Below are 11,330 nucleotides of genomic sequence, written 5' to 3'. Positions count from 1 at the left end.
ACTATCCGTCATAAATCAAAGAAGCGAGACTGTATGGAGTTGAGCCCAAAAAGCGTGACAGTACCAATGCGTGCAATGTGCAAGACAATTGAATTTTACTACTGTACTACGCTGCTCGACTTATAATTTATTTATATCTGTTTGTGAATCGCCTGCCCGTGTTTTTTTTTTTACGTTTATTTTTTCTAAGATCTTTTTTAGTACAAGCACTGACCCATTTGTAAGTAAATCATGTCATTGATCGAAAGCTTTCTTTTGGGTGATTGTATAAAATCTTAAGCCAATTATTTGTTGGTGTGTAGGATTTTTATGTTTTAAGCATATGTAGTAGTTTTAAGAACACGTAGCTACTTTTCTGACAAGGAAAGACCAAAGAAATCGAAGTATGGTATTGACCGCAATCTTAAAATAAGCAATAAAACACCTTATATTTTTGTGCAGTGCGTACTGACTTTACTGTAGTTGTATTTACAATTAAACTTTACCTTAATAATAAAATAACAGCTTTTGTTAAAACAGTTGTGTGTTTCCATGGTACTAGAATTTTTTTTTCCCCTTTAGATAGAAACAATGATAATGCGATCCAGACGTGAGTTTTTAGGAGTGAAAGATGGAAAATATAAATAATTTTAGAATAACAAGTTATGCAAGTGCCAGTGATTGGAGTAGATCCTTGTTATTTACTGTGAAAAACTTTAACAAAACATCCTATCGATTTTAGATTAAACAATTTTCCTATTTTTTAAGCGCTTTCAAAAATAAAAATAAAATCGTCGTAATTTTTCGTGCTCTACCTAAAATTTTATATTGGTTTACTGCGTACAACGAGAAATATTCCATAAAATAAACCAACGTAAGTGCCAGGAATTTAAAATATTAATACCTTAGCGTAACATAAATGATATATAAAGCCATCTCTAACATCAGGACTACCACCACCACATAAGGTTAATTTAACTTTGGAGCCCATTGTTTCAACCAATCGAAATTCTACGAAGGGCAACGTATTTACTTGTAGCAAATACGAGCTTTTTTCACTCCTACCCTTTGAATATCACGGCCAATTTTCTTAAACACGCGACCAAGCGCCTTTTTGTCCCTGCGACCGCAAGTTTTGGATATTTTCTCCTTTTTTTTTAATCATATTTATAACTGTTCAAGCTACGTATTGATTTTTTTTCACCGTTTGGAAATAGGGGTACTAAAAACAGATTTTTTTGTAGATAGTTTGTACAAAATTATTAATTAGTGAGCACAAGCAGACAAATGCGTCATCTATCACTGATCCGTAACTGTTTGCAAAACTGAGTAATACGTAAACATTCGAAGGAAGCTTTCATCGTAAATAACAGATAATTACAGGCTCCAATCTTTAACTAAACTTACACCATAGGGGATGAAAATATTTTTCGAATATTCAGAATTTCTATGTTTTTTTGAAGACTCTAAAGTCGTGTTAAGTTTTAAAAGCCATTCAGTTAAGATTAGCCCTCCTGCAGTATGCCACAAAACAAGAAGACTAATATATTTTATAAATTAATTGCGCTAAGTTATGTTTACGCTTGAAATTTCGAACATTAGTTTTTCGGATTGTAATTATAATCAATTCTGGCATTGTATGGAATTCCATAGCATCTTTGTACGAAAGCCCTCTGATGTGATGTATATTGTGTTGCATTATTATAATGAAAAAATAAATAAATAAATAAAATTAAAAAAAATTGGCGGTATTTTTTAAGTATCAGATATATTTTTCTAGATAAACAGTAAGAACGAAAAATTTCACTGGATTTGTAAGGCACTGCAAGTAGAAAAAGTAGCCTGAGCAGGGATAAAGTTTTTTTTACTGTTACCATACGCATAAAAGAATCAGGGATTTTTATATAGATGGGAAGCAAGTAATTTCGGTTTATTAATATAGACGAATGATTGTATGGACACCAAAGAGGTTAAATAAAGATCATAACGAGTATTTTTTTAATAAGAAAGCGTAATACAGAAACGCAGGGCAACGAGATGTCCATCTTTGCTCGACCACCGATAAATCTAAGAGATATGCTGTACAGTATAAGAACAGATGTTATTGTAAGTTGAAATATTTATTTCAATTTTAACAGCGTAAGACAAGTCCAAACAGAAACATATAAATAAAAAATTTTTGTATTTTTTAGGATCCACAGCTTTTGAATGCTAACAAAGTCATTAGCGATCTCTAAGGGACAATTTTATTCATTTATTATTTATTGTAAAATATTGTTCAGAACGACTTTTTTATGGAAAAATAATCTTATGGATCGTTAAATAAGTACGTACTTTAATCCATGCATTATGCGCGTGTAATTAAATCAATGCCATTAGCAGATAAATTCTAGTTGGGTCCCAATTGAGGCTAGTTAAACGGGGCGCTTTCCATAATACCTAGTAGAAAAAAACACTTAGAAAAATAAAGCAAAATCTGTTTTATTATTGATTGTGTGATTTTATTTTTTTAATTTGTACGGCAATAATAATGAAACACAATAATGTATCAATAATTTAAATTTCCTAACGCATCACATGATTCTATTCGAATTTGCTTCTAACTTCTTCTACAAATTAATTTTTAGTTTTAACTAACCAAGGAATAAACAAACATTTTTTCAGAAAAAAAATTTTTTTTTTCTTTATGGATTGACCATGGGTAGAATAGCAAAAGCTCACGATTCGAAGCTTATCATTACGTGAAATTTTTTTACCAGTCTTAAATTTATGTATTTCCGAAAGACAATAACTAAAAAATCTTTAACGCCTTGCAAAGTTACAAAAAGTTTTTCAGCCATCAAGATAGTAACGGTTGAAAATTTCAAAACTACAATTTTTCAAAAGTTTGAAAATTTTTTACTAAAAAAGTATTACGATCAAAGAAAAATTGTAACAAATATTTTTTGCTTAAGACGTCCTCAGAAATACAAATATTTTTTTTCAGAACCAAATATTATTATTTTTAAATTTGTTCATAAAATTTTTTAATTACTATTGATGTGCAAATTTAGTAGCAAGCCACCAACAAAAATCTTGTTAAGTAGGTCATAATACAATTATCAAATTTCAGAAGGACTATTTTATTAGAAATGGCCACAGGGAAACACGGGCACCCGTAGTAAAAAATCTGATACTTGCTTTCTGAAATATTTTTTGCTTTCTAGGAACCATAAGAAACTTTAGAACTTGTTATTTATTCAGTAAACGTATGAATATCATATCAAGAACTTAAAATATGAAGTTAAAAAACTTTCTGAATCTATGCAGACTTTTATTCAATTTTATTAACTATTATATAATGTATTTATAACTGATACAAAAAACTTTTTTTCAGTATTTTAAAATTTTACTGTAGGGTAAAAAATTTTTCTAATTAATTTATTTATAAATTCTTCTTGTAAGCTTGGCGTTATTTAATAGATGATAAATCCCTTTTTTTATTAAAAATCGAGCATACAGAATTATAAAATGGCTAATTGTGTTTTTTTTTTTTTTTTTTTGAAACTCTACTTCATAGCCGATGACCAACATATTAAAGATAAGAATGTAATTTGAGTTGCACGAGCTTTCTTATACAAATTTTTTTTTATACCGCAGTAAAGCTTAGTAGGGTCATTATAATAGGTACTGACTTACAAGAAGCCATATCTCATAAAAAGTGATGCGTTTTTTTTTCGTAATTTCAAATAGTTTTATAACACTTACTGGGACATATTTAATGTAGAAAAAATTAATAAGGTAGTGTACTTATTTATTGATATTGTTTTTCTTAAAACATGTCATTCCTACAATATTCGTAATACACATTGCCTTAGTTGGTTACGCTTATATTCTACGATTAGACTTATACTACTGTAAGTTTTGCAAAATTACAAGAGTAACTTCCGAGGTGATTTATATATTTTTATAATGTTATTTAAGCGATTTTTTTAAAGCAAAATTGGGTTACGTCTTATTCGACAAAATAGAAATACGATATTTTGCAAACAAAGAATTTATACAATGATATTCGTACAATCCCTCCAAATTTCCATGTTTTTTTGGAATTTCAAGCCCTTCCCTCGGGTAAAATATTTGTAACTGCATGCACATATTCTCGGGAATCGTCTAACGTATACTCGTTGTACCCCTTCCATGCTCAGCAAAGGAAAAAAAAGATGTGCACCTTGTTTGGTAGTTTGGCCACGATAAGGCGCTCGAATCAGTGGTAAAACTGAACCCGCCTCGAAGCAGTCGAACCCACGTAGTAGCTCACTAACTATTGTATAGAATTGCAGTCACGTCAGCAATATTCTGCGTAATCGGGGCAGGTTGGAAAGATTGGATTGGAACGCGAAAGTGAGACGATCAGACCCTCCAGACCAACCAACTCGTGTCACTTTTCTCACAGCTAAGAGGTTTTTATAGAGTAACTTTAACCACAATTCGCACTTTTATTTTCTGACTAATCGAGAATCTTATGTTACACTAGAATTTGTATTAAAATGTCCGAAGAAAATTGGGCTCCATCACCGTGTGAAGATCACAGTGAAACACTACCTGGTCCTTTAAACCAGTCTGGATACATATTGGCAGGTCACCAAACTACATCTCCTAGCAAAACGTCTCAAGAGGCGAGGCAATTGGAGATACAACCGATATCTAAGGATGATCCTCGCATCTCAGCCGCCGATGGAAATAAGGTAAGGAAACGATCAATCATAGACAAATATCTCATTATTTTTACATTTATCAAAAATTTAATAAAGTAGTGCATTTTTAGTTGAAACGTCTGAGGGAAATAGATACTACAATATTTGTTCCCAATACGCTCAACGTCATCGTAAGTATCAAAGTCTTTGTTTAAGTATTTGTCCGGTTTTATTTATTTATGATGAAGTTTTACTCGCGTTTAATTTTAAAATTAAATTGAATTAGTACCTGCCGACAAGTCTTATGCTCTACTTTGGCCAAAACTTTTATCATACAAATAAAAGTCTCTAGCTATCAGATGTCTCGATACTATGCAATTAATACGAAGTAAGGTCCTTTTATTAAAAAAATGTTATTTAAAAAAGTATGTTTATGGTTAAGGTCAGTGGTGAATCTATTGTAGTAACCGGCATCAAAAAAGTTCAAGATGACAAGGACAAAAACGCTTACTCAAAAACTACCTTTGAAGTTAACATTTCAGAACAATGTGATTCGGATAAGGTTGAGGCGTGGCTCGACTCGGACAATGTCTTGTATTTATATGCTCCTCCTAAAAATGAGCCAATGGCCAATGTATACTCTGTAATCAACAGTAAAAATATCGATTGACTCATGGTTATTATCTACGAAAGAGGATGTATAAGGAGAAATAATAAATGATGTCATTCCATTATTAAATCTATTTTATTCACAAACAATTAACCAAAAAACTGAGAGATTTCATAGTTTTTATTATATTCATCTAAAAATAAAAATAATAGTGGGAGCATTTTACAACATTTTAAATAATAAACTTATACCATTGTTAACTTTCTTTCCACTAATACCAAGTACAATTTTGTCCTCAATATTTCAATAAAAGAAAAACTTATTGTTTGCGAGGCCTTTGCAAAAATACCTGTAACGATGTAGGCATAGTAAAATAAAAATAGTTGAATAAATACATCAAATTTTTTATCTACTATGGCTAGAAATTAACTAAGTCAAAGAAAAACCAGAATATTGTTACAAAAAATATATTAAATTAAAGTTTAAATATTTCTATGTAAGTTACCTATTGATGGAGCATTTTAGTATATTTTTCAGGTATAATTAGCAATCACGTAAGTTGTCTTTTGCCTTATATTTTTCTTCAGTAATACTTAACTTAACAATATTTATACAACTTGGAACAGTATTTTGTTAACGTCGATTTAAGCTAAGCTTACTGATAATATGATGATTTAATTTTCTTGAAGTTGGGAATTCTAATTTATCGAACAAAGCATTATACAAAAACTTCCTTCTTAATGTGTCATTTAAAATGCGATCAAATTAAGCGTGATCTAAGACATTAGATTTTAATGAAAAGTTCGTATTATAAATCAACCTCGTTAACAGCATATTTTGTAACGAAATAAGTTAGAAATAAACTTATAATTGTTAATTGTTAATTTTTCAATTTAAAAGTTAATATGTTTCATTTAATTTAAATAGTACGTTAAATACTACAAACCTATTAAATTTTTCGTATAATATCCGACTAAGTTTATTATGTTGTGCCATAATCAATTGTAATTCAGACAACCAATACAAGTTAATATTGTTACAATATTCCAAAATTTTACTAACGCACAATAGTACCTCACTACGCTGTTAACGACCAACGATTATCTTATTGATCACCAGACGCAAGCTAAGGTGAACGAATCCTCTAGTCTGGGAAGAGGCTTGGAATTTTCTTTATCTTGGAGGAATCTCAGAATTTTTTTCTTTCTAAAGATAATATGTTAAAGCGTAAGAGATTAAAAATAAAAGTCAATAAAAAAAAATCAATATGTTTGAATTGCTAGTTTTACAATTCATCCAGTAAAATAATGATATTTATATCATAATTTTGAGTTAATCTTGAAGAAAATACAATAGGAAGTACAAAAAGCGTATTCCAACAAGATTTATACATTTTGAATAAAACAATTTATCCGCAAATGATATACGGTCTAATTAAAGGATATGTGATGATTTTTTATCGTTTTAAAAAACAATTTTCACGTTTAAAGTGTTAGAAACAGCTGAAACTACGAGTGTGGTTAATTCATTGGAAAAAGTATTTAATAGAGGCATAATATTAAATACCACTTTTTAAAAAAATATTTTTACCACATATGTAACGTAAAAAGGTTAGATGGTATCATTATCTATGCACCTAGTGCGTCATGTCAACACGATTTGCAATAGACCCGTGGAAATCTTTGTGCTCGTTTTAGATGAATGCGCACCATTATTTTTGTATCGTTTTAATGTGATATGATACGTTATTTAACACTTGACATTACAAATTTTAGCAAAACGCAAAAACAATTTTACTTCAAACTAACATTACTCACCACAAATAACAATGATTTTACCAACGATAAAAACTTCAATTTTCTCTGTCAGTAATCAGTATTGGAACTTTTTTTTCATTTTTAGCTTATCGTGATGATTATTTATTTTTAAAATTTTAAAAAAAATTATGACATCGTTTTAATTACTTCAAAAATATAACCAAAACCTTAAAAGGCCAAACTTTATGTTTTCCAATAAAAATAAAAACATTTTCGGTTAAACATAGGTATATAGGCAGAGCTTACCATTTTTGATTAATAAGCACTGTTAATTTCTTTTATAATCTATTACAAAAAAAAGAGAGTGATAAAGTTTACTACGGTTTAAATTACCTGTTGAGTCTTTAGTAAGCATAGCTTAAATGTCTTACACAATCTATAGGTAAGAGTAGATTTTAAAAAACCAAGTTTTGCGAGTTAATCACTAATGGGCTTGGTCTATGGGCGAGGTACTTTTTTATTTCCACTCACGGTACAAAAACTATTGTTTTCTACTTGTGATTACTACTTGTTAATTTTTATATGTGTACGAGTAAGTAACGAGTTATTTATTCGTTTTGTACGAAGGTGGTCTTGTTAAAAGTATGTCATCTTGAAAATTAATTTTACTGAATAACTGTAACCTTCTTATGGGGTATAAGGCCACAATGGACGTGGCTGTGGCTCTCTGTACTGAGAATATATTGAAAATGGCTTCCCATCATTGTACAAACGGTTGGTTTTCTTCGGTTTTCTAAGTTTCTTGATTCTCCTACATGGTTTTCTTACAAAATACTGTACAATACGTCTGTGACATTTCTCATATAACAATACGATTAGACTTAAGGCAAATCCACTAAATAAAAATACAAATAGTGGGGCAACTTCAGTAATCCCGAATGATGTAAATGAAGCTCCTTTTTTAATGCGAATAGTGTGGAGACTTTTCTCCCTGGTCCGAGATATTATTCCATTTTCTCTGTACTTCTGGATGCTGAAAAAAACATTGTTTAAATGCTAAGGAAATAAGTTTTACTTAAAAATACTTACTGATGATTTAGAAATTGAAGAAGTGGATCTCCTTTGTTTAAAGCTATAGCTTTTTTTCTAGAATTACCTAGTGGAATAGCTAAGATTTTGCAAGGGAACTTGAAAGTTACTGGACTCCGTAACATGCTAGATGAATAGAAAGCTAATCTGTCATTGCATACCTAAAATATACAAAAAACTTCGAATTATTTTTGCGCCACAAATAATCAATTTTTATTTATTAATTCTTTGCAGCTTTCAAAAATTGTTTGGAATTGCTGAGATTTAGTGAGCTAGACTTACACTCACACATGGACACTCACGTAAACATGCTCACGTGCGTGCGCGCACACACACACATCCACGCACATGCACCAGAAGACACACACATATAATTTTTTTTTTTTTTTTTTTTTTCAATGTCTTTAATAAAATGTAACTCTGTGCTAAAAATCGTTTTTTACACTAGAATCTCAAAAAACTATTCTTTGACAAACAAACTGACAATTTTTTCCACCAATTTAAGTAACGCTACAAAATGTTGTATAAATAAGTGTTAAAAACAATTTTCATATGCTACTGTGGACGATGATACATTGTTAAATGTTTTGAAAAATTATTAACATACAAACTGAATATTTCACATCACCTGCTGTAAAGCATCTTTTTGAGTTGTGGGTAAACTATTATCATCTTTTAGGAACAATCTTAGTTCATCATTTATATTGTCCTTTGAGCTCTAATAAAATGTTATATCATAAAGTTTTTGAATATAATATAATTGTTATATTTAATGGAAACATCATGAAATTACCGAAAAAAACGTTAAATCATCAGAGTTTTTTAAAATGATCAGTTGATATGTTTTGTCCTCTAGAAATCCCCTCGCATTTCTAAATGGAATGTGTGGTATTGAAACTGTAGCGAAGCTGGTAAAACAGCTTGCGTACATTGAAATAACAATAAATGCTGTCAGATAAAGCGATAGCCTTGCCATTTTTGATGAAACGGAATTGAATTGCACATCTGTAAATTAAAAAAAAAATGTAAGTATAGTTGGGCAATCGTGTAAAATTTTTACGGTTCCTAAATGATATTTAATAATATATGATGAATAACAACATTGAAGTTGTATATTTTGAAAACTTCAATAACTATAATTAATGGTTTTCTAATTTATTAAACTGACGTTTCCAGAAATCATGCGAAAATTGTTTTGCCAAGTTAGCAAAAAAACTACCTTCCCCCGATTTTAAAAAGGTTTTTTTTATACATTTTTTTTTCCTCGCACACTTTCGTTTTTTTTTTTTTTTTAGGAACGTTCGCCTTCAGGTTATAGATTTTCTGCGGGGAGATTCGTATTTTTTATCTACAAATTTACTGGCGTAGTTTAATCGAGGTTTATAGTGGACTTTAAAAGTTCAGTCAAATTTAATTTTTTAAGTTTCACTTGTCTAGCAGTACCGTGTTTTAATACAAATAGTAGTGTATTACTCATTGATATTATTTTTGATTACTTATTGCATTTTTCGCAAATTTCTAGCTTCTCTTATAAGTAAAATAAGCATCATAGTAGTTTTCATCTTTTGCAACTTTTTTGGCAATTTTGCGAAGCGATAATTATAACGGCTCTATGACGAAAACTACTATTTCTTACTATTCGCTGTGAAAGTGAAAACTGCCTGCGCTCTAGTCGCCAAGTTTTTGCAACGCTGGCTGGATAGTGGACGACTTCTGTGATGCCAAATCCGCTATCAAATGTCAAACGAACCAACCTTTTTGTGTTTTTCGGACAGTCAGATAAGTACATAAAATTTGACGTCATGTTTTATTTTTGTAGTAGCATCAAGACTACTTTTAACAACTTTGTTATAAGCGTATTAGTTACATACCCACTGAAGTCACTTCACATATTTTTTGTAGTCAAGAAGATTGATGACATCATCTTTTAAAAATTCTTAATCAACCATACAAAAATTGTATAAATTGTATCCACTATTCAGCCAGTGTTGCAAAAAATCTCCGACAAGAGCACTGGCTTTCTTCACTCTCACAGCGATGTGTTTCACTTTGTGCCCTTAAATCACTTCGTGTCCCCTCCGCTCTGGAGTGTACAATGTCAAGCAGGCAAAGAATACCCACAGGCATAATCTATAACTTTTCGCCCTCAAAAAGAAAAACGTTGTTTAAATTTTGGGCTCGAACATACAACAATCCTTCCCTTCACGCAAGATTTTTTAGATTACACTCATAGTACGAACAGAATTAATTTTCGAACCATCTAGAGCACTCGGAATTTAAAAGAAAATAGCATTTACGTATACGCAGATGATTATTCGCTTTAAAAAAATTGTGGCTGTACTTGGCCAGCCAACCCAAAGATGATGTGAGAAATTCTCATCTCTTCTCAATAAAAACCACAATATTATATTTATATCAATGAAATCTAATTTAAAGTATGTGTTTTATTATGATGTATCTATTAATTATATTTATTTATAATCATTCTGTTATGAATAAATTTATTATTTCTACCTCGGGATGTTTTTAGTGATATTTGGACCCTTACATCTCCCTGGTAAGAAAATAGCATAAACCACACCATCACCATCCAACCTGATAAACCTACGGACCCTCAAACCTTACTTTGCAGGTCCCGCAGCCGCAAAATAGCCCGTGACATAATGGCGATTGTACAACAAAAACTACTACTTGTTTTTATTAATAAGTTTGTGTTTTTATCCATACAAAAAAATCTTCGTTCGTACTTTTCAAAAATATGAATTGGAATCTAGAGAAAGTATTTTTCAAGAATGTAAATTGAAATCTAGAGAAAGTATTTTTCAACTCAAGATTCTAAGGTTTCTTTTATTTATTGAAAATTATGTTCATTTTGTACCTATGGGTCACCAAGTACGACTTACGTGCTCAAATAGCGCAGGTTTTATGTTTTTGGGCACAAGTTGTGAAAATTATTTTTATTACCCAGGGCGTCAATTGCAGTGTTGGTTTTGTAACTGGTGTTGTCTGTCATCAGGAAAACACCAGGATCGAGGAACTCTAATGTTTTGGTACTCAAGTATAAAACTTAATTATAAAATATATTATTAATTTGGATTTTAATTTTTTAATTTTTTAAAATTCACAGATTTTATGTCGGGGCAAGGAGGTAAAAATTATTATTACTTAATATTTTAGACCAATGGTGAACTCATTTATAAAATTATTATAAAATTTTAACTT

At 30.3% G+C, this 11,330-nt stretch overlaps 1 protein-coding gene across 1 annotated transcript; it reads left to right on the top strand.

The window, feature by feature from the left end:
- The first annotated feature begins 4,275 nt into the window (after positions 1-4,275).
- Positions 4,276-5,322, top strand: LOC149373641 (uncharacterized). The gene is made up of 4 exons (XM_089596959.1): positions 4,276-4,418; positions 4,493-4,703; positions 4,784-4,843; positions 5,095-5,322. Exons 2-4 carry the CDS (start codon positions 4,506-4,508, stop codon positions 5,320-5,322), a joined length of 486 nt encoding a protein of 161 aa, XP_089453085.1. The 5' UTR covers positions 4,276-4,418; positions 4,493-4,505.
- The last annotated feature ends 6,008 nt before the right edge of the window (positions 5,323-11,330 follow it).

This window comes from Copidosoma floridanum, unplaced genomic scaffold (genome assembly GCF_036245765.1).
Source record: "Copidosoma floridanum isolate Cflo_tuat_1 unplaced genomic scaffold, Cflo_Japanese_pri ptg000030l, whole genome shotgun sequence".
NCBI lineage: Eukaryota > Metazoa > Arthropoda > Insecta > Hymenoptera > Encyrtidae > Copidosoma > Copidosoma floridanum.
Note: the sequence above shows the minus strand (reverse complement) of the source record. Positions and strands in the feature narration are given on the sequence as shown.